This window comes from Aureobasidium subglaciale (assembly GCF_000721755.1).
Source record: "Aureobasidium subglaciale EXF-2481 unplaced genomic scaffold scaffold_2, whole genome shotgun sequence".
NCBI lineage: Eukaryota > Fungi > Ascomycota > Dothideomycetes > Dothideales > Saccotheciaceae > Aureobasidium > Aureobasidium subglaciale.
Genome location: NW_013566993.1, coordinates 548196 through 570636, shown reverse-complemented (window position 1 = coordinate 570636; position 22441 = coordinate 548196). Strand labels below are relative to the sequence as shown.

At 51.4% G+C, this 22441-nt stretch overlaps 9 protein-coding genes across 9 annotated transcripts; 5 read left to right on the top strand and 4 right to left on the bottom strand.

The window, feature by feature from the left end:
• Window positions 1-16: 16 nt before the first annotated feature.
• AUEXF2481DRAFT_26132 (uncharacterized protein) lies at window positions 17-2588 on the top strand (the record flags this gene model as incomplete). Its single annotated transcript, XM_013491870.1, has 2 exons — window positions 17-2218; window positions 2268-2588. 2 exons carry the CDS (start codon window positions 17-19, stop codon window positions 2586-2588), a joined length of 2523 nt encoding a protein of 840 aa, XP_013347324.1.
• A 122-nt stretch (window positions 2589-2710) lies between these two features.
• Window positions 2711-3478, bottom strand: AUEXF2481DRAFT_1714 (uncharacterized protein; the record flags this gene model as incomplete). The annotated part of the gene is made up of 3 exons (XM_013491722.1): window positions 2711-3164; window positions 3267-3391; window positions 3446-3478. 3 exons carry the CDS (start codon window positions 3476-3478, stop codon window positions 2711-2713), a joined length of 612 nt encoding a protein of 203 aa, XP_013347176.1.
• Window positions 3479-3826: 348 nt separating this feature from the next.
• AUEXF2481DRAFT_36191 (uncharacterized protein) lies at window positions 3827-4265 on the bottom strand. The gene is made up of 2 exons (XM_013491988.1): window positions 4203-4265; window positions 3827-4150 (listed from the first exon to the last, which is right to left on the bottom strand). Exons 1-2 carry the CDS (start codon window positions 4221-4223, stop codon window positions 4001-4003), a joined length of 171 nt encoding a protein of 56 aa, XP_013347442.1. The 5' UTR covers window positions 4224-4265; the 3' UTR covers window positions 3827-4000.
• Window positions 4266-5243: 978 nt separating this feature from the next.
• Window positions 5244-7435, top strand: AUEXF2481DRAFT_1712 (uncharacterized protein; the record flags this gene model as incomplete). Its single annotated transcript, XM_013491721.1, has 4 exons — window positions 5244-5411; window positions 5508-5936; window positions 5988-6805; window positions 6859-7435. The coding sequence occupies 4 exons, from the start codon at window positions 5244-5246 to the stop codon at window positions 7433-7435; spliced, it is 1992 nt and encodes a 663-aa protein (XP_013347175.1).
• Window positions 7436-8636: 1201 nt separating this feature from the next.
• Window positions 8637-10102, bottom strand: AUEXF2481DRAFT_1711 (uncharacterized protein; the record flags this gene model as incomplete). Its single annotated transcript, XM_013491720.1, has 3 exons — window positions 8637-9076; window positions 9130-9955; window positions 10004-10102. The coding sequence occupies 3 exons, from the start codon at window positions 10100-10102 to the stop codon at window positions 8637-8639; spliced, it is 1365 nt and encodes a 454-aa protein (XP_013347174.1).
• Window positions 10103-10506: 404 nt separating this feature from the next.
• On the top strand, window positions 10507-11975 carry AUEXF2481DRAFT_1710 (uncharacterized protein; the record flags this gene model as incomplete). Its single annotated transcript, XM_013491719.1, has 2 exons — window positions 10507-10760; window positions 10817-11975. 2 exons carry the CDS (start codon window positions 10507-10509, stop codon window positions 11973-11975), a joined length of 1413 nt encoding a protein of 470 aa, XP_013347173.1.
• A 493-nt stretch (window positions 11976-12468) lies between these two features.
• On the bottom strand, window positions 12469-14462 carry AUEXF2481DRAFT_1709 (uncharacterized protein; the record flags this gene model as incomplete). Its single annotated transcript, XM_013491718.1, has 2 exons — window positions 12469-12669; window positions 12726-14462. 2 exons carry the CDS (start codon window positions 14460-14462, stop codon window positions 12469-12471), a joined length of 1938 nt encoding a protein of 645 aa, XP_013347172.1.
• A 1059-nt stretch (window positions 14463-15521) lies between these two features.
• AUEXF2481DRAFT_1708 (uncharacterized protein) lies at window positions 15522-17734 on the top strand (the record flags this gene model as incomplete). The annotated part of the gene is made up of 2 exons (XM_013491717.1): window positions 15522-17585; window positions 17636-17734. 2 exons carry the CDS (start codon window positions 15522-15524, stop codon window positions 17732-17734), a joined length of 2163 nt encoding a protein of 720 aa, XP_013347171.1.
• A 1600-nt stretch (window positions 17735-19334) lies between these two features.
• Window positions 19335-21377, top strand: AUEXF2481DRAFT_62100 (uncharacterized protein; the record flags this gene model as incomplete). Its single annotated transcript, XM_013492111.1, has 3 exons — window positions 19335-19384; window positions 19441-20286; window positions 20339-21377. The coding sequence occupies 3 exons, from the start codon at window positions 19335-19337 to the stop codon at window positions 21375-21377; spliced, it is 1935 nt and encodes a 644-aa protein (XP_013347565.1).
• Between the last annotated feature and the right edge of the window lie 1064 nt (window positions 21378-22441).

Genomic DNA, 22441 nt, shown 5'->3' with positions numbered 1-22441 from the left:
ATGCGAATACTGTGCAATGTCAGCTGCCGACCGAAGAACGTCGGCCTCGCACCGCCAGAGGGTCCCTCGTACCAGCGCTCAACCTGACGCCTCCTCGCAAAGAAGCGCCCATGTCCGTCTCGAATCCCATCAACACGAATCTCGCTCCACCACCGTCACCCGCGTCCGAAGCGTCCACAAACCCGCAACACACTCTTCTCAGCCTAGCAGGTCGGGACACTCCGAGTCTGCCTCCAGAGATGTCGACCGTCCTCCTGCTTGGGACCCTCAGGCTTCCCTGATCCCTCATACCTCTGCTCCTCTGGCTTCTCGCATCTCCGTCCCACCCCTAGCCGCCCATGCGCCATCTGCTCTCCAGCCCGAGCCCTTGTCTTCCATGACCCTCGATGCCCAAGAGAATGCCATAATCCAGGATCTGCTGTTCGTCTTCATGGGCTTTGAGGGCCAATACGTCCGCTACACCGATGCCTACCAACCGTCCGAGGAAAAGAGCCGCCTTGCTGGTCCCCAATTCCGTGTCTTACCTGGTCTGGATCCGAGTTTGAGAGATCTGACTATCTCTATGCTGAGGATGGCTTCACACTACGCTGCTGTTGAAGCCTTTGTCGAGGTACAAAGCCGAGAGGAATTTGGCGCCGTCAATCACGCCCTCTGCGCCGCCATGAGGAAGCTGCTCAAGGACTACCTGATTCTCATCGCACAACTGGAGCATCAAATGTTGACCAACCAATCTTTTACTCTCCACGTCCTCAATCTCCATACCAAACCCACCAGTCATATGATGTTTCAATTGTACAGCCTGGCTCATGAACTCTTAAAGGAGAACTCCATGCTCGAGGAAGATGATGATGACGACCTTGACGAATCTGATGACTTTGAGAACATCTTGGAGTCTTTGCGAGAAGGTAGAGATGCTGGCAATGTCGGGCGCAAAGTGTGCAAGGGAGGTAGTGTTTTGCGCCTGATCACAAAGCGACTGGCCACCATGTCTGGTGATCCCGCTGCTCGGACTCTACTCACCACTCTGTTGCGGGAATCATCGAGGCCTTACATGTCCATGTTGAATGAGTGGCTCCATCATGGAAACGTTCGTGACCCACATTCCGAGTTTCTAATCAAGGAGCAGAAGAGCATTCGCCGAGAAGGTCTGGAACAGGACTATACCGATGAATACTGGGAGAAACGATATACCATCCGCCACGAAGACGTGCCTCCCCAACTCGAGTCTGTAAAGGACAAAGTCCTGTTGGCTGGTAAATATCTGAATGTCGTCAGAGAATGTGGCGGCGTAGATGTATCAAGAGACATGGACGACCAAGTTCCTCATACCTTCGACGATGTTCGCTTCCTCGACAACGCCAATTCTGCATATGCCTTTGCCAATTCTTCGCTTCTCACCCTCCTCCTGACCACCCATGCTCTCCCTGCGCGTCTCCGCAGCTTGAAACATTATTTCTTCTTGGACCGATCAGACTTCTTCTCTTACTTCCTCGAACTCGGTCACTCGGAGCTTAAGAAGCCTGCCAAATCTGTTAATGTCGGAAAACTGCAGTCGCTTCTTGACATTGTGTTGCGACAGCCTGGAAGTGTCGCAGCCGAGGATCCTTTCAAGGAAGATGTCAAGGTTGTCATGAACGAAGTTGGCTTGACTGGATGGTTGATGCAGGTCGTCAACGTCAAAGGCCTAGATGCTGATGGTGGTAGTATCACGGCCTACACACCAGCAGCCAGCGTTATCGGCGATGAAAAGGACATCACCGGTTTTGATGCCCTTACTTTCGACTATGCCGTCCCGTTCCCTCTTTCGCTGGTCGTCTCGAGGGTGACGTTGACCAGATATCAGCTGCTCTTCCGTTACATTCTTTCATTGCGCCATTTGGAACAGCTGCTGGTGAGCTCATGGGTTGATCACTCCAAAGTCACGAGCTGGCGCCATAAAAGCTCTGATCGACGACACGAAGACTGGAAAAGAAGAGCGTGGTGCTTGCGGAGTCGTATGCTTTGTTTCGTTCAGCAGTTGCTATACTTTTGCACGAGCGAAGTGATAGAGCCCAACTGGACAGCATTCATGACTCGATTGAGCGAGGCAGAGGCACCGGAGAGTGTTGCTGAAGGTGGCAAGGTCAAGCGCACTGTTGATGAGCTGATGCAAGATCATGTCGACTTCTTGGCTACCTGTCTCAAGGAGTGCATGTTAACCAACTCGAAGCTTCTAAGGGTAAGTTCCTATGTCGTCTATTGACAGCACAATTACTAATACAGGGCAGATTAATTCCAAGGTCATGGCTACCTGCACAATGTTCGCAAACTACACTGCTTCTCTGTCACGCAAACTTGCCGTAAGCGACCCAGACCTCGCTAAAACCGAGGCTGGCAAGTCAGAGCACGACCCACACAGTCTAGAAAAGCTCGATGACATCCTTAAACGCTTCGAAGACAACTTCACAAGACATCTGAAGATCTTACTAGACGCGCTGAACTACCTTGCTGCCACAGAGACGGTCGTCTTCCTCGGACTTTGTGCCAGACTCAGCATGGCCAACGAGAACGTTTCCGGTCCTATTGCTTCTGTGCCTCCTTATGGATGAATGGACAGATGAAGGTGTATCTCAATTGGGTATCCTGCGATGAAAACACGCGTATAGAAGGAAAAGGATGGAGCTTAGAAAGAGGCTCTCTCAGATCAGATGCCATCAACGGCCGTATGCATCTAGCGTCTTCTGGGATCTCTACTCGCATCAATGTTGGAACCAGTTGAGCGTGGGGCCATCTGAGTAGCAGAAGGTGCGGGCATGGGAGCACTCATCTTCGGTGCCGTCGGTGCCACACTCGACCTCTCTCCCTCCATAGCAGCAGTCGGAGCACCATTCATGAGTGCAACAGAAGCTACACCAGTACTGTCTCTGCGCGCAACAGGAGCCACACCAACACTGTCCCTACGTGCTCCAGCAGTAAAAGCAGCAGAAGCAGCGGATTTATCATACTTGGCCAACGTGTCTGTGAGAAACTGCCTAGACGCCTTTGCACGTGCGTTGTACTCTGTAACTCTGCGAAGAGTATCAAACGCCGTGAGCACTTCAGCACTCGTCTGTTCCGAGATCTCCTGACGGGTCTCATTTGCCTTTATGGCTTCGGGTGCGAATGCAGCGGTCCACATTCTGTTTCTAGATAAGAGCAAAATGCAAAGTTAGTAATTGCACTCATTACCCTAAGATGATATGACGATTTGAGGTGAAGTGTTGATTGTGTAGAGGAGTGATGTTTACCTGACTTGACCATCGTGGGCATCCGAGTTTGCGATCATTGCTTTTAGACGCGTTTCTACCCCGTCGAGACGAGGTGTGTTGGGATTGAAGTCTGTGATGGGTAGCATTACTGCTCTTGCCATGATCTGAACTCGAGTGTTAGTTTAATCATGTCTACTTGTTGTGTGTTGTTTGTTTACTGTGTCATGCTCTTTCTTCGATGGTCCCGCCATGGTCTTCGATGTTTCGCTTCCCAAACGGGTTCCCCAGATGCGCCCAGTTCAGCGGTCAATGGGTTGGAGAAGTGTGAGGCAAGTCATCCGCACGGCGCAACTCTTGAGTATATGTCAAAATTCTAGTTGATTTGGTACGGCGAGGTAGAGAAAGGATTGGCGCAGTTCACGACCTATCTAGTAGATGCTGTCACGTGACCTTAATTGATGTTGTTATGGATGTTCCATGTCTCCATCCACATCACTACATGAGCTTGAAGGCTGAAAGAGCGAGAAATACCAGGCCTGAGTCATGAGCATAGCAAACAAGGCCACAATGTTGTGTATTAAATGCGTGTTCTTAATGTACCTCTTGTTCAAGTATTACGAAAACAACCTGCGCCTGTCTTTCCCTCCATCCTACCCTCAAGTCCTGAGCTCCCATACCGATTATCCTATAACTTATCCTTGTAGGCTGTTTCTGTGAACAAATGAACGCCTGATCCTTTCTCATTTCATTTCATTGTGTACAGGATTTTGTGTTCAGGAAGATCCAGCGACGGACACGACCTGGTCATCCTCGACGATAGCGTTGTACTTCTCGCCTAGAGCCTTGACGCTCTGGAGAACCTTGGTGGGGGCAGTGGCAGCGAAACCCTTGATGATCTTATACTCGTGTGTGATGATGCCACCCTATTGATTGTCAGCTTAAATGTTATTGCTCGTAGGCAAGCACGGTATTTACGGCTTCTTTGATGGCGGCCATTGCATGCTCGACTACCGAATCGGGGGTATCCTTCGGGTAGCTGACGATCACCTGCTTGTGCTCTGTGCCAGTGGCAGCATAGGCCAAGGCGACAAGGAAAGCGATGAGGAGGAGATGGATGGTGAATTTCATGTTGATTGCTTGTGTGATGTTTTTTTTAAGGTTCTAGACTGTGACTTTGGTAGGAGGCAGTGGTTTTGGTGTGCTGGATGGAAGGGGCTGGATGGGACCTTTATGTTCGAATGCGGGAGCCTGGACAAGAATGCTGTCATCGGCCCAACGGCGCCCGCCAAGACGACAGAGTTTCGTCCGGCTTGCCAAGACGTCTCTCTTTGAATCGCGCGACAATGAACTACCGACGGACGTCTCACTTCTGTTCACTTACAACAACACCTTCACACTCGACGACCAGTACTGCTAGGCTCTTCACCCCGACCCGCGACTGAAATTACTCCGACTGTCGACATCACCACCAATTACACGCGACTCCAGATCAACACGCGCCCTGTGAGCCATCACTAACCTCCGTGACTATCCACCAATCCGCGAGGAGAGTGAAAGAACACAACCAGAAAGAGCATTGCAAAGAAGATATTGCCACGACTTGCTGCAGCAGTTTGCAAGCACTAGCAGAAAAAACAAGGCATTGGGGGTGACAGTGGAGGAGTCTTTACAGCGTTTTCGCTGAAGATCAAGAGCCGGCTCTTCACACACCCGTCGAGAGCACGGAGCTTCTTATTGTGGGCGGGAAGAGACAATAGCTAGTATTGATCATCACACTCTTCTGATTCCACGCCTTTTGGTGAAGCAAGTCTCCGCTTGCTGCTTGCCATCTACTCACCTCTTGTGGTTGTTCAATTCGACCAAAGGGCCTGCATCTCATTTCTGTCTACGGGACGGATAGCGCATTGACTTGTCTCTTTTCTGAGCAATTATCGAAGGAAGCTATCTGTGACTTGTAGTCTTCTTTCTTCTTTTTTTCCGTCTACTACTGAAAATAATATCTTGCCTTGAAGAATCATGTCTGCCGACCAAATCTCTGACGAGGTCGCTCTGGACTTCCAGGAATCTTTGCAAGACCTTCAGAACAACAACAGATATGAAATTAGCAATCTGACCATCATCGCCAAGGAAAATACAGAACATGCTCAAGCTATAGCTATGGTTTTGGAAAAGCACATCAAGACGGTAAGGCTCGGAAAATTCGAGATTTCTACTCTGTTGTTTCAATAGACAGAAGATCAGATGGGGGTTATGAGAGAACTGCGACTAACCCTATCACAGACTGCTCCTGGACGCAAATTGCCGGCACTCTATGTACTCGACTCGATTGTGAAGAACGTGGGCACCCCATACACAGTCTACCTCGGAAGAAATCTTTTCTCAACCTTCATGGACTCATACACTCTTGTAGATAGCCACACAAGAAAAAGCATGGAAGCCATGTTGAAGACCTGGAAGGAGCCCGTGCCTGGTTCAATGGACCCAAGACCAGTCTTTCCTGCAGATGTCACTCGTACCATTGAGAATGCCCTTATCAAGGCAAGAACGGCCGCGGTGCAACTGCAGACCAGAAACCGTACTCCACTAGGTATTCCAGGAAGGCCCATGTCGTCGGCGACTTACAGAAACACACCCACCCCGCCGCACAACGCCAACCAATTCCAGCCGCCATCACAGGATTCTTATCAGAACGGATTCCGCAATCAACAGGTAATCACCATCAACACATTGTTCACATTCAAAACAACTAATATGTTCAAGCCCACACCACAGCAGTACCCGCCCAACCAGCTGCCTCCTGACATTGCGCGCTCACTGTCGGCTGCACTCAATCCACAGGACGATCTAAACAAACTCAAGGCAGATATTCATGGCTTGATCGCTGGTTTTCAGACCGAGTTTGCTCGTAATCCTTACGACTCACAAGTGCAGACTAAGCTCAAAGCTCTGCTCGATCTCCAAGCTGTTGTACAGACTCAGCAACTCAATTCCGATGCAATTGGCATGATCAAGAAACAAGTGGCACAGCTGCAAGCAGTACAGGCACAGCCGCTCCCACCTCCGTCAGCGACGCCTCAACAATCACAATGGCAGGCTCCTACTCCTGTCAATCTACCCTTCCAACCTCCTCCGCCCATTCCGCAAGGCTTTGCACCTACTCCTTCAGCACCGCCACCCGTTGCTCCTCCGGCCTTTGCTCCTGGTATTCTTGAGCAGTTGTTGGCCTCTACTGCCAACGGACAGAAGCCGAGCACACCTGTCGTTCAAGCCGCCTTGCGGTCAATGCCACCACCGCCTCCTCCTACGCAGTCGCCTCGCACAGCTGCAGCACTACCCGCCGGACCCTCTGGCAACCCTCTCCTAGACGCTCTCCGCGCCGCAAACATTCTGCCCGGATCCTCAAATGCCACGCCTGCACCTCCCTCAGGCCTCCCTGTTCTTTCACCACCAGCCCCTCCAGCACTCTCTATCCTCCAACAACTGCAAGGCCTTGCGCCGAAGCTGGGCAGCACGCCGATGCCTCCACCTGGTACTCCTGCCAAGGTCCGAATTCCAATGAATGCTGCCGCCCTCAAGAGGTATAACGATTTGCACAATGCCGCTTCGAGACACCAGACTGACTTTTCCGTAGCTTCCGTCCAGAAGTTGTACACACACTATACGATGCACAACCAAACCAATGCACATCCTGTGGTCGTCGCTTCCTAGCCACCGATGAGGGACGCGCCCAAAAGGCACGCCATCTCGACTGGCACTTCCGCAGCAACCAACGTATTGCCGACGCCGCTCTTGCTGCCGGTCTCACTCGCAGCTGGTACATTGACGACAATGAGTGGATCCGTCTTCGCGAGGAAGACTCCTCCTCAGCTGCCGCCGATGTCAACTCTACTGCCACCACCACCATCAAGCCCGTCAGCGTGCGTGAGAAGTACATTCCCGCACCCACCGGAGCTGCAGCAAACGCTGGCTGCTCCATCTGTCAGGAGAAGTTCGAGACGGTCTGGCATGAAGAGGCACAGGAATGGGTCTGGATGGACGCTGTCAAGGTTGGCGGCAGGGTATATCATGCTTCATGTCACGATGAGGTCAACAGAGCCAACGGAGGAGGAGATAGAGGTACTACTCCCGATCCTGTGCTTGGAAAACGCAAGGCAGAGGCCGATCTGGCCAACATGAAGACGAAGTTGAAGAGGGAGATTGCAGCATAGAGCTTTGTGGTCGTTTAGACCTGTTGCTAGGATTGTAGTTGAGAGACATATGCATTCAATCCATACATTCGTCATCATCCACGCTTCGTCGTTGACCCATATACCACGTCTTAATCTGGTACTATTAATAACATACGAGATGAATGCCATGGTACGATGTTGTTACCACCTTCTCTTGGGGTTTTGAGTTACCTACCATTAGCAGAGGAAAGAGTAGTATGATGATAGATAGCTACATATACCTCCCCCACCCTCTCTTATACATCAGAAGCCAACAAAAACCCAACACGAACCGTATCTCAAGTGACCTGCAAAACAATCTCACCCGTACAACCTCTGAATCGAACGCTCACCTTCACTCTCCTACCCTCATGTACTCAGGAAACTGAAATTCTCCCATCGATCTACCTGTGTGGCGCAAGCGGTTACACAAGTAGATTACGGTCATAAATCACTTGACACCAAAGTCCGTCATGTATGTTGTAAATGGTGAACAGCACCTACCAGATAAAGTCCGCTAATCTGGTGACAAAGATCAAGGAACTTTGGAGGTTGGGGGTTTTCCCGAGAGCCCTTTGGGGCTCAGGTTTTCTGCACTTTTTGGATTTTTGGTAGATGGGGTGGGTTCCTGGTATAACTAGCTACGACATTGTATGTTCACTATCGATCTAGGACCTGTTTTTGAGCGAGGAATTGGTGAGAAAGCGTTCAATTGAGGAGATTTTGCCCACGGTCCAAGTTGCAGACGTCGTCTCATTTGGCCCAGTCGAAAGCTCTACAACATAGATTCCGGCCACGGTGTGAGATCAACCCTGAGATGCTGGGGCTAGTAGATTAGTCCATGGACCAGCCTTGTGTTTGTATCTTGCCAGTATGTGCAGCGCGATGATGAGATCAGGAAGAAGCATATGCTTTCAAAGCCTTGAGTAGCTTTCCAAGATCTCACGTCCGCTGGACACGGAGTAGTCGTAGACAGTGGTATTCCTCAGTCGTCAAGCTCGCGGCGCTGGAGATCGTCGATGGAGTGGAGTGGAGTGGCGAGTATTGGCAAGCCAGGGCAGGAATGTGTCATCGAGAGACCACTTCATGCATCCCGGTTGTGCATCAGAGCAAAGTCTAAAGTCGTGCAGGTACACAGCAACTCGTTGCTCCTTTCTATTTGTTTCGCTGTATCGGACAGTGTCGCAAGGGGATTGAGCCTTCACTCAGCTACATGGTCCGTGATGTCAAAGCCAACACTCCGAGCCAACTTGAGTGCATATTCCCATCCGAAGTTGACCTTCCATTTGGCGCCCGGCTCCAGCACATCACCGCCAATGACCGCGGTCCTCAAGAGCAAACGTAGGGAACAGAGTGTTGCCAGTTGTGTATATATGTCCATTGTCGGGACGAGATCATGCGGCAAGACGGCGTGTAGAATGGCCAGTAGTCTATCCAGTGGGAAGGGACTTGGTGAGAGCAGATGTCTTGGGATCTTGCGATTCTTAGATTCGCGGCCAGCAATAGCACCGCCGCCTTTTCTGCGCCGCTTTCGTTCTGTAGCTTTCATGAAGTAGATGTTGTCTTGGCGGGCCGGGTTGAAGGAGGCAAGGTAAGCGGCACAGAGTAACCACTTGGAGTAATAAGGTAAGTCGTGAGTAACTGTAACAAGTCAGCAAGGTTGCAAGAGAGAAGTGGCTGAGTTATACACCTACCATCAGTCAGGATACCAGCATCCTCTGGGGGCTCGTCAATAACAGAATCGAGCAGACATTTCTCAGCCTGAAAGAGTTTGCGCTGTGCCACCATGAGTTTGCTGAAGTCTCGAGTGCCATATGTGCCATCGACTATTGGCTGGACGAAAGGCCGCCAGAGCTTGTCAAGTATAGATCTGAAAGTCACAACATCTCGCGCAGCACCACTGGCCAGAGAGTCCCAAACAGCAGCGCAGTACCGTGACCAGAGCCATGCATCATCCTCGGCCGAGAGTTCTTCCGAATAGTTGGCAGACGGCGAGAGAGGCTCATTGAAGATGTGCGGGGGCTGGCAGCAAACGATTTGGATGGCTTGTTCGCGTGTATATGGTGAGAAGTAGATGTGCGGAGCTCCTGGAAGATGAAGAAGCCGCGGGTGAGGATAGGTGACAATCATGACAACGCTGAGACATGGTATGAGTTGACCCAGACGTGCTAGTGTAGGCAGCAGAGTCGGAGGAGCCTCTCTTTGCTCATCAATACCGTCCAGAACCAGTACAAATTTGTCGACTCCTTCCAAGAGGCGGTCCAAAGAGCTAGTCAGTGTGCTTAGATTTTCACATCTCGCAGGAATGACGCCGTCCAAAGAGACTTGAGTCGCCGATTCGATGGCTTCCACACAAGCGGCCAGAGTTCGCTCTAAGAAGTGACGACCAGTAATGCACTCGGAGCACGGAATAAATGCATGCTGCAGACCAGAAAGCGCCAAGTACGATTTTAACAGGCCAGTCTTGCCAGTAGATTCGGGACCATGTACAACTAATGTTCCCGAGCTGTTTAACCTAGGCTAGACGACATCAGTAAACACAAGGGCGTTTGTGCTGGGGTTACATACAGAAAGCAGGGCAGAGAGAGTCTTGATCTGCAAGTCTCTACATGGCCACTGGTTAGTCAGGGAAAAAACAATCTCATCCGGCAGCATTTCTAGGCCCATGTCTGTTCCCTTCCGAGTGTCTCAAGAAATGCCAGGCTCCGGCGTTCTTGCCTGTTTGCGCTGCTTTTGTAGCTCAGGTAGTCGGTGAGTTGCAAACGGGCGTGCAAATCCTGTCAGAAGCACTGAATCACCCCTCTACAACGTCCACGGCTCGAATGAAAAGGCGAGTACAGCGGTGTGAAAAGAGAGGTGCGACTACAAAGAACGAAAGCGGGTCGACAACAAATCAACACCGCGTTGCACAAGAAGGCAGTATGGAGATGGATCGAGTTATGCAAGCCACCGGAGTTAAGTGGTTGATCCGAGTAGATCTGGGGAATGGCACGCTAGTGGGAACCGTGCGTCAGAAATTATTCTGATGGAAGTCGCGACAAGTGAGATAGTGCCTTCCCAAGTGACAGACAATGCAATGTGAAGAACAACGAGGAAGGTCCGCACCCCCGGGTGTTGGGCCTGCGTTCAGCCCCGCCGATGCTGCATCTGAAGCTGACCTGGATGGTCGCAACTCTCCATCTAACATCATCGACGACAACGACATGCCACCCTCCAAACCCGGCCTCTGGTTGCTAAAGACCAAGGCAGAGGCGCGTGCCTCGACTGCCACTGTGCAGGCCTGGACGATAGAATTGCCATCCAGAGCTGCTAACACCGTCCTGGGGTATGCTCATGTTTGTTTGCGCGCTGTTGCATCTCCATACTGACTCCCTCACTCAGTCTGATCAAGGACAATGTTCCCGAACTCGATGCCATCGACTTGCAGCACATCCGCCGCTTCGCAAAGGCCCGCTTCCTGCCCACTCACCTCATCCCTGAGACGGTCGCTGTCAGCCGCAGCAGAAGTGCCAGCGAACGTGACGGCTCCTCTCGTGGCTCGTCTCGCTCTCGCTCTTCACGCAACAAACGCCGGGGTAGTGTTCCGGCCACGCTGCACTTGATCGTTAGTCCCGTCAGCTGCGTCGATGAAGACACCCTTACCGAGCTCCTCCTCAAAAACCCTCCCTTTGTCGACGACGGCTTCCCTCTTATCCTGAGAGAGGTCACCCTTCCCCTACTTCCTCCCACCAGCGCCGAGCAGGCCGAACTATGGTCTCAACAGTACTGGCCTACCATCTACCGCAAGACCAATCCCTTTGGCCCTCACCCTAGCATCATCGGACGTGCCGAAGAGGAGGTCCTCGCCGACAACAACGTTCCTCGCCTGATGGAAATGGCAAAGAAAGTCGCCGGAGAAACAAAGGGCAAGTGCTGCGGCGCTGGTGTTGGATGCGTCATCATCGAGAGACCTACCGGAAAGCCCATCGAAGTCATCGCCGTTGCTGGAGATGGCCGTCACCAGGGCTTTGACGAGGTTGCTGGTCAACAGAACCCCATGGCTCACGCCGTCATGCGAGCCATAGGCATGGTCGCACGCAAGCGTGTCCGCAGTGCTACCCGTGACCCTCTGAAGCTCAATCAAGACATGGCCGCCCTGGACATCAACCGGCCTTCCCACACACCCGCTCCTGGTGCTCCAAAGTATGTCGACAAGACTTTGCTCGACTACCCCCTGACGCCCATGGAACGCAAGGCCTTTAATAAGGACAACCTGATCCCTGATGGCTACCTCTGCGTCGATCTCGAGATCTACTTGACCCATGAGCCCTGCGTCATGTGCACCATGGCCATCTTGCACTCACGCTTCGCTCGCTGCGTCTTTGGCATCCGTATGCCCAAGACTGGTGCCCTCACAGCTGATGGAGGCGGTCTCGGCTATGGACTGTTCTGGCGTCCTGAGCTCAACTGGAAGTTCTTGTGCTGGGAGTGGAAGGAGAAGGACCCATACGATGGAGACAACTACTTGCACCTCTTCCTCGACAAGAAGACTCAGGTCTGATCACTCCCTTCCTTGATGACGCTTTTCGACGCTCGCCGTCTCCTTCGGCCTGAGCTCTTTTTTTCCTTCTTCTTCTTCTTCTTTCGGTTTCTTTCCTCGTCTTTGTTACCGACATGATTAGGTAGCGTGTCGGCCCCACTTGAAAATTGGGGGAGGCTTTGTTTTCTTATGAAGACTGCCTGTGAACGAATGGCAGCAGCATTATGCACATAACAGCGAGCATGGTTTACAGGCGTCAATATGGGTTCACGGGAGGCAGTCTGTCGAGCTTTTATTATACCCCTTTCAAGCGAATGAACAAAACGAGACGGACGACATAGCTACGTCTCTGAGCATAACTCAAGGCAACATACTTAAATGGAAGCTTTTCTTAAAAAAAACATCTCTCACCGACCATCTCTGCCTGTGGTTCATGTATCTACACTGACTTGGTCGAAGAGGCTTTGCGATGAAGAATGGTATATTTCTCGTGTCTTCTCTGTGCCGAGGGAGCTCACGAGCTGCAGCTGCACTGCATCGCACGCTTGATATGGGGCACGTCACCACAGAATCTATCTTCCTCTTCCTTGTTCCAGCCCCATTCTTCCTTGAAGGGGTTGAGGGCCATCTTCATAACACCTTGGAGGATCTCACGCTCGCCCTTCTTCTCAACTCTCTCGATCAATTCGTCGAGGATCCATGATCTAGGGATGAACTGTGAATGCTAGTGTTAGCCGTGCTCTTCTGTTCGTGTCGTGAGGAGACTCTCACCTTTGGGTTGACCTTCTTCATGGCTTCCTGGCGCTCGGCGTCCTTGCCTTCGCTCCAATCCTCAATGACACGGTTGCGCCATTGCTCGAGCCATTTTGCGATCCTGGTTCTGGCTTCTGCCTCGCTGGCGCCTACAGTGGCACCGAGGCCTTCGCTGTGGAAGAAACGGCCGGCGACTTCTTTTCTCTGCTCCTCTGACTCGATCTCTGACATGTTCATATTGCTGAGCTTGCGGAAAGTGTGGTTGAAGTCCAGCTCCAGTGCTTCCAGAGTATCCAGCAGTTCAGAGTACAGGTTGTCAAAGTCTGTATCTTTGCATTGCTTGAGGCCGAGTCGGGCAGTCATGAGACGCTTGTACTCTGCTAGGAATACCGCGCGGAACTCTTCTCCGGTCTTCTCGATCAGTGTTTCGGCACGCTTGATCAGCTCGGCGGACCAGGTCTTGCTGACACCTTCGTTGACGAACTCTTCGTCGTCGCAGCGAGCACCGGCACCAATCAGTTCGCCGAGAGCCTCGCCCAAACGGACCAGGTTCCACCAGATAATACTTGGCTGATTGCGGTAACTGTAGCGTAGCATGTGGTCGTCGTGGTTGGGTGTATAGCTAGGGTCAAAGTTGTCAAGGAAAGCGAAGGGGCCAAAGTCAACCGACAATCCGAAGATGGACGTGTTGTCTGTGTTCAGAACACCGTTTGTGAAAGCGTAAGCTTGCCAGCAAGCGACTGTCTTTGCGTTTCGACGGGCGATCTCGCGATAGAGACGGACGAAGCGGTTTTCTTCATGTTCATTCTCGCCTTGTAACGTGCTTGCCGCGACACCACATGCTGGATCGACGGCGGTCTCGGCCATGTCTCCTTCCTTTAGGGCACCTGGAAGATTCTCCCAACCACCAAAGACATCTTCAGCAACGTATGTTGCCAGTTTTCGTAGCAGAGGACGGTCGCCACGAGTGCGGATAAGGTCAAAAGTACCAAAGCGAAGCCAGCTTTGAGCAAAACGAGTGACGATAGCACCGGGTTCAATGCGTTCTCTGAGAGCCTTGTCCTCGGGGGTAAATGTCAAAGCTAATGCACGAGTGGAGGGAATACCGAGAGCGTGTAAGCTCTCACTAACAACGAACTCTCTAATACTGCTCCTCAGGACAGCTTTGCCGTCGGCAAATCGACTGTATGGTGTCTTGCCTGCGCCTTTGAGTTGTACTTCGTATCGCACGTTCGAGTTGGGGTTTGTAGCCTCGAACAGAGAAATGGCACGCCCGTCACCTAGCTGACCAGCCCATTGACCAAACTGGTAGCCGCCGTAGCATTGTGCCCATGGATAGATCTGTTCTCGTCGCTGCTGCTCCTCTGGCAGCATGTTCGACTCTGAAGCCTCTGCTTCGTCCCATGTCAGGATCTTGTTGCCAGACACGGTGTCTTGGAAGTCTTGTGACTCTACCGAAGACGGGTCGATAGAGAGGGTCTGTAGAGCAGCCGGCGACACGGCGAGAACTTCGTATTTGCTTGGAGGGTCGGGGCGAACGTATGTGTAGAGGGCGCCTTTCACCAGGCGAGGGCCGAGTTCCCTGCGTTCGGCAGCATGCGAGCTCGCCGGAGTGGTGAAGTTCTGGTCCGGCGGGAGGTTCGTGGTGAAGTTGTTTGACTTTGGAAGATCCTTGATCGAGTGCAGCTTCTCGTTGGTCGTGGTGGCGTCGTACAGGGCATTCTGGTGGCCGACAGTGCTGATGTGGGCAGCCATGAGGGCAATGCGAGTAGTAGCTGGCGTTGGACGCAGGTTTCGCGCTCTCGAGAGCATATACGAGGTGGCTAGAGATATCCGTTCGCTTCTGCCGAGGCGAGTAGAAGGTTGAGAAAGAAGTTGGCCGGTATACAAGGACTCTTCGTGCATGCAAGTGACAGGCGACTGACGTATGCGAGGTCCGGAAACACAGACCGACATGTGGGGTCACCGCCTTTGAACTTGAGCCTCCATCTTACAGTAGAGTACGATTACAAGACATCTGACGGGCAGATCACCAGCTCAATCGATAGTAGGTCACTATTATCTACTGTCTTGCTCTGTTCTAGCTTGGTCTCCGTGCTCTTACCCTGAAAGTCGATCGATCCAGTCCAACCTCCCAACCTTTTACTTCAGGTATCAGTAGCGGTTTCTTGTCTCGCTCGTCTAGCCAGTCCAAGAAACCTGACCAATACTTTTGCTCCCACTTGATCCCTAACGGTAATATCAACTTCATCTGTCACCCTTGCTTGCCTCAGTCTGCTCGCATACACTCCTTGTATGGCCTTGCCTTCTACTTCACGTCAGAAAGCAAGGAAAGTGCACCTGCTTCAACCGCTAATCTCTGAATTCTTCCCCACGATCTAAACGCGTGCGACTTTTCAAAACAGCCGCCGACAACAACACTTCACGGTCCCTTGCATGCGCGCGCTGAGGCGCACTGCACTGCCGAAGATTAAACCTCTCATGGAAACTTTCACTTCACGCAGTTGCACGACACAATGCGAGTGAAGACATCGACCACTACATTCACTGATTGCAGCTCCATCCAATCTTATCCTTCTTCATTCAGCAGACATGAACCCAGTGGAAGACTACAAGAGATATTGTGGATCGAAACTGATATACGACATCACAAGACGCCGGCAACCTGTCTTTCTGCAACGCAACATTCGACAAGTTCTGGATCATCATGAACACAGTTTGAAAAGCATCAAGGATCGATCAACAAAACCTGCTTCGGACCCGGCGGCGACAAATATGATTCCGAATGACGACCACATACGATGTCTCCCTAGCATGGATATGCTGTCCAAAGCTACAAGGTCTGCTCAGCAAACACTCATGATTTGCCCAAAAAGACTTGTCAAGATTGGAACCAACTTCGGAGAGGCAAAGACGCAGCCGAAGGTGGTTGCCAAGCATGAGCCATTTGCGAATCCAACGTGGCTTCCACCCCCCAACAACATCAAAATAAAGTGCAATGTGTGTTGTACTCTCGCGTTCAAAGAAGATGCAGGCGCTAATTCTGGTCGGGCCCTATACACCGAGTCGCATTTGGCAAATTTGATTGGCGATAGAGATGACAAGGGCGACCTGACCTTTGCCATTGATATGGAGCCATTCATTGTCGATGGAAATCAATTACTCACCACACAACTGAGAAATCACGACGCAAACGGTGGAAGAAGGTGGAAGAAAGAACGACTCAAAGATGCTTCTCTTGGGATCGGTATCACCTGTTTCAACTCTGAGGACGCTTCCGAACTACTCTCGGTAGTCGACACCGATATTTCGTCCGGTCAGGCTGTCTTCCCGGAGCAGGCTGAGCTCAGAGCGGCCTGGAAGAAACTTCCTGCCTGTCCGGAGTCTCCACTGCCTCTTCGACGATACTATCATGAGTCCGAGGCCCGGCCCAAGCCAGGCGCCTCTAAAAGACTCGAATATCTTTTCGACGTGGATATCTCATGGAGCCTTAAGGCCAAGCGAAGTGGGACTCCTCTGGCAATGTGCAACAACATCACTCAAACAATCGAGAGCAAAAATCTACCGCAACTCCGTCCAATGGCACAAAAACCAACCATCTGCCACATCACCTACGTCTTCGATGGAGGTGTGATGGGAACCAGAAGTATCGCGCGAACGAGACTCAGTTGCGTCTTTTGTCCTGACCGTCTACCTCACGCGACATTCGACAGGCTGCACTTCCATTATCTGAGCCATCATGATCATTTTACCTTCCAAGTCCATACGCCATCAGCGACAAACTCCTCGTGGATAATCCGCACAGTGCGAGTTGAACTGTCTCTGCCTAAGTACGAGCGAGCTAGTGATAACGTAAGCGATCAACGAGAAATCACCTGGATCAAACCAGATGTCCCATTCGATATGCAACAGTACCTATCAGAAGGTGGTTTCAATACCTGGGCTAGCGGTAAACTGTCGGCACCCAAAATTTCTGCGAAAACGATCAAACCAAGCTTGATTAGGAAAGGGATTGCACGAGCCAAAGGGTCGCCCGCGAATGGCCAACCACCGACGAGCCGTCCGCTCAAGCCGCCCGAGGAGGTTAAAGATATTCCACCAAGAAGGCGTCTAAAGTACACAGTGCCAGACCTCGAAGAAGTCACATTGTTCCGTGCAGAATCCAAGCGAATAATCGAACCTGGAGAAGTGCTTAGCGAAAGCGATGCTGAACCGGACGACTCGTGGCTTTGGATCAGACACAGAAAAGAGGAGTTCCCACAATTGACTGGTACGGCCAGAGAGTTTGTGACACTATTTGACGATCACTTGGTGGAGGAGCCGACGATCAATGGGGGCGTGCAACTTTGCGAATCGATTGTTCGTTTTGTGAGGAAGTATGCGTTACTGCTGGGGCAACCACACATGCTGCAAGAGTTCGAGACCAAACTCAATCAGCTCAAGAGGAGAAAACTGATTAGGCAAAACTACATCGATTATTGTTTTGCTCTGATTGCAAACAAGGGCCAACCTTTACCCAGGCAGGCTGAGAAAGCAAAGGCCGATAGTGCCTCAGTAATTGGAGAGGGATCAAAGGCTGCAGCTAGTCACGTCCTGTCACCGGATCCCCAAAGGGACCATAACAGACTGGATGTGATCATGATCAATGATAGTGACGAAGAGACTGGAGCTGAGGTCTCTCCAGCTATACGTACTTCTGGCCATCGCGAGCTGGTCCCAGATCATCCCGCAACGAATGGTGTAGCTGGCAAGGCTGGCAAAGCTGACGATGCCAGCGAGGACGTACACATGGAGGATGCCGTCCATCATGCGCCGAACACCTGTATCTGCGGCAAGATACCTATGGGCGTCCGCAACGTCATCACTTGCCAAAACCTCGTGAGTCGGCTGTAATCTGTTGTTCTACCATATGCTGACTTCTAAATCAGCGTTGCCCACATTCAGAATTTCACATAGCTTGCGTTGGCCTCAAGAAGCGCGAACGCGGTTGGCGGTGCGAAGACTGCAGACCGCTGCCAGTATCATGAAAGCACTTGCTACACCAAATATCTAGCTTCTGCTTGTCACACACCAGGGCAGCTGTCAAGGCCGTTCCATGTCTTTTCTTTCGGCATTCGTGGAGTTTCAGGGATCACATGGGATCTGATCTTTTTTGGCGCATAAAGGACATCTTTAGCGAACAAAAGGGGAACACTGCATTTCATAATTTATCATAAGCGAAACAGCTTCTGCATCTCGAAACTCACTTGTTTTCTTGTTGCAGCATCTTCAACTGTGCCTGTTTCCTCATGACATTATGCGCATCGAAGCACTGACTTCGTTTATTTAGGTCGTATATACTCACCACAGATCTGATATACTTGACAGGTCTAGATTAGGTTGCCTTGTCCCGCTGGAGTGTGATCATTTACGATCTCTACCGTATTGTTGTTGATAGAGGTGGTCATGAAAGTTCCGACGATCGTCTGCTTCTTACAGTCGTTCAGATGAGAGGTCGAGATCGCCATAGGGTTGTTCGAATAAGCGGTTGTGGGAGCACAGCCTTTTACGACCGACTTGGAATGAAAACTGCAGCAAAAAAGGGGCACTGGGCAAGAAGAGCATCATGAAGAACAACGAGCCCATTGTCCGTAACATGACGGATATGAGCAAGACGAGTCGTCCATCAGATCGAAAGCACAACGACGGTGCATCGGTGGCAAGCTTGTGAACTTCTCTTGCTAGCATCCCAGGAGGTAGATAAGGAGGCACCAAGTCCATCGATGGGTTATACAGCACGAAAGAAGCAATTAATCTGTAAATGGGAGTTCCCACCAGCAAGCACGTGAATTCTGTCGAGACTTCATTCGACTGATCAGGAAATATTTCAGCTTATCTTGATCGAGTACAGTGTTGTCACAACCTCGAAAATTCAGCTAGAGGTCATCGTTTCGTCCAAGATGGTTTCGGCACGTACGCCGTGTTGTTCAGGTAGCAAGGTCGTGGTTGCTTCCTCTACTTTGGCAGTTGAACATCCTTCGAGCTTGCCACCGACGCATCCGTCATTGTGGGTTCAACCTCACCACGGAATTTTGTGATTGAAAGCTCTGGAACAAAGCAACTCTGCCCCAGGCCCGAAGAGCATGAATCAGGAAGCAGGAAGCGTGAACGCTTTGACCATCTGAAGATGACGTTTCAGCACCCCGCGATTGGGTGTGCAGACCGAAACAGTCACCAAAAATGAGGATGTTGCTCTACAGCAATTGTCAAATAGGGCAATTACCTTCTCGGAGTGACCAGAAGCTACAAGCGAAGAACCGAAAGAGCTACATGTGACGACTGAGTGACAATCGACGGGGCGTGGCGAGATAGATGGGTCCTAGAAGGTAGAGGCAAGAGATGGAAACTTGTAGAAGAAGATGGAAACCACCCGCAAATTCTGGTCGTGTCCGAAGCAACGCAACAACCGGCCGCTGCGCGCATTTATAAAACTTACTTCTCTTGCTCACACCTTCCCTCACCACTTTCTTCTTACACACTCAATCAAAAGCGCTTTTCTTTACGACTGACGACATCTTTTACATCGTCAACAAAAAGCTTCCTGTTTGATACCCAACTTCTTTTCCTTCAACTCACATCACATCCATCATGGCTCCCGCTATCGGTATTGACTTGGGTACCACCTACTCATGTGTTGGGTTCGTACAATCTACAATCACGTTCCGCGAAACATTTCACTGACTTTTCCCTCCAGTATCTACCGTGATGACCGCATTGAGATTATCGCCAACGATCAGGGTAACCGTACCACTCCCTCGTTCGTTGCCTTCACCGACACCGAGCGTCTGATCGGTGATTCGGCCAAGAACCAGGTCGCCATGAACCCTCACAACACTGTCTTCGACGCCAAGCGCCTCATTGGTCGCAAGTTCGCCGACGCTGAGGTCCAGGCCGACATGAAGCACTTCCCCTTCAAGGTCATCGACAAGGCTGGCAAGCCCATCGTTCAGGTCGAATTCAAGGGTGAGGAGAAGACTTTCACCCCCGAGGAGATTTCCTCCATGGTCCTCACCAAGATGCGTGAGACCGCTGAGTCATACCTTGGCGGCACTGTCAACAACGCTGTCGTTACTGTCCCTGCCTACTTCAACGACTCTCAACGCCAGGCTACCAAGGATGCCGGTCTGATCGCTGGTCTTAACGTCCTCCGTATCATCAACGAGCCTACCGCTGCCGCTATTGCCTACGGTCTTGACAAGAAGGTTGAGGGTGAGCGCAACGTTCTCATCTTCGATCTTGGTGGTGGTACTTTCGATGTTTCGCTCCTCACCATCGAGGAGGGTATCTTCGAGGTCAAGTCCACCGCTGGTGACACTCACTTGGGTGGTGAGGACTTCGACAACCGTCTCGTCAACCACTTCGTCTCTGAGTTCAAAAGAAAGCACAAGAAGGACCTTACCTCCAACCCTCGTGCTCTCCGCCGCCTGAGAACCGCTTGCGAGCGTGCCAAGCGTACTCTCTCTTCGTCTGCTCAGACCTCTCTCGAAATCGACTCCCTTTACGAGGGTATCGACTTCTACACCTCCCTCACTCGTGCCAGGTATGTTGAATATCACTCTGCTTTCAATCAACTCCAACTAACACATGCACAGATTCGAGGAGCTCTGCCAGGACCTCTTCCGCGGTACCATGGAGCCCGTTGAGCGCACTCTTCGTGACGCCAAGATCGACAAGTCCTCCGTCAACGAGATCGTCCTCGTCGGTGGCTCCACCCGTATCCCCAAGATCCAGAAGATGGTCTCCGACTTCTTCGGTGGCAAGGAGCCCAACAAGTCCATCAACCCTGATGAGGCCGTTGCCTACGGTGCTGCCGTCCAGGCTGCAATCCTTTCCGGTGACACTTCCTCCAAGTCCACCAACGAGATCCTTCTTCTCGACGTCGCCCCGTTGTCTCTCGGTATCGAGACCGCTGGTGGTGTCATGACTGCTCTCATCAAGCGCAACACCACCATCCCCACCAAGAAGTCCGAGACCTTCTCGACCTTCTCCGACAACCAGCCCGGCGTCTTGATCCAGGTCTTCGAGGGTGAGCGTGCCCGCACCAAGGACAACAACCTTCTCGGCAAGTTCGAGCTCACTGGTATCCCTCCTGCCCCTCGTGGTGTTCCCCAGATTGAGGTCACCTTCGATGTTGATGCCAACGGTATCATGAACGTCTCCGCCCTTGAGAAGGGTACCGGCAAGACCAACAAGATTGTCATCACCAACGACAAGGGTCGTCTCTCCAAGGAGGAGATCGAGCGCATGCTCTCCGAGGCTGAGAAGTACAAGGAGGAGGATGAGCTTGAGGCTGCCCGTATCGGCGCCAAGAACGGCCTCGAGTCCTACGCTTACTCTCTCAAGAACACCATCTCCGACCCCAAGGTTGAGGAGAAGCTCCCTGCTGATGACAAGGAGAAGCTCTCCGCTAAGATCAACGAGACCGTTGAGTGGATCGACTCCAACACTACCGCCACCAAGGAGGAGTACGAGTCTCAGCAGAAGGAGCTTGAGGGAGTTGCCAACCCTATCATGACTGCCTTCTACCAGCAAAGTGGTGGAGAGATGCCTCAGGGCGCTCCCGGAGCTGGTGCTTCTGGCGCTCCTGGCGCTGGTGGTGACGACGGCCCCACCGTTGAGGAGGTTGACTAAACGCATCGCCCCCATACATCTTTCGACTTTCCAGCATCATACAGCCGGCGTTGGTAGAGGGATAACAAGGGTTATGAACAAGTTGTCTTTTCTTTCTTTGATATCATGAAGCATGTGCTTGCAGCGGACAAACTGCAAGCATGCAATGTTACTTTAATGTCACTCGATTACGAGTGTAACGAAGATTTCTTTTCCTTTCAAAATGCTTCCAACTCGCTTCCATGTGACATTCTCTTTAACCTCGCTCACAACAGCGTTATTGACAGGCTCTGACTTCTCATGAAATTTGAGTCTGTCAATCACAGGTACTGGACGCCGACTGTGGAATATTGTTCATACGTATAACTTCCCTCAACAAAAGCAATGAGGTCTTCTGGCTCTTTTTTCTCGACTCTGTCCTGTCCGTCCAGCTGTCTACCAGCCTCTTTTAAACTTGATGTACCGTCGATTTACCATTAATTACTGCGTCCAAATCAGCGATTTCGAGTGTCTGGCTGTTTCGCAAGCTGTGTCCGAGGCTTTTCTTCTGACCTGGTCAAATTAAGTCTGCACTGCATGCTTCATGCACTCCTTTCATGGTTACACTTCCCGTGACATTTCGATGTCCAGATACTTACACATTCTTGCTCCTTGTTCATTTCGGTATGTCCTTTCCCGTAGTTCGGCTTGGTCGTTTTTCGAATTGACTGCTTTTCTGGACTTTCTGGACTTTCTGGACTTTCTGGACACTTTCGACTCGTGTCCAAGACGTGTCCGTCAACATCTACTATGAACTACGCATATCGCGGCCAAGTGTTCTTTCGACTACGGTGGGGAGTCTTGGTGTTTGGTTAATCTTCATTCCTAGTTTGAGACTTGTTAATACCTTGTCCGAATTACGAGTGTAGATGGGCGGCATCTTTTATCCTACCCAAAGTCAGAAAGAAAGTCTGGTGCGATTGTCGTAGTAGATGTTGTCTCAGCTTGGGAGTTCTCGGAAGTTGTTCATTCGTTCAATATTTGCCTGTTTGCCCCCAAACTACCCGTTGCCTCCACTACTTCTTTTGCTACCAGCATGTTTAATC

Excerpts from the sequence above, each read along its gene's own strand:
- AUEXF2481DRAFT_36191 (XM_013491988.1), bottom strand. The coding sequence starts at position 4,223 with ATGGCCGCCATCAAAGAAGCC. Across the intron at positions 4,151-4,202 it reads TGGCCGCCATCAAAGAAGCC|GGTGGCATCATCACACACGA; the intron begins GTAAATACCGTG and ends GACAATCAATAG.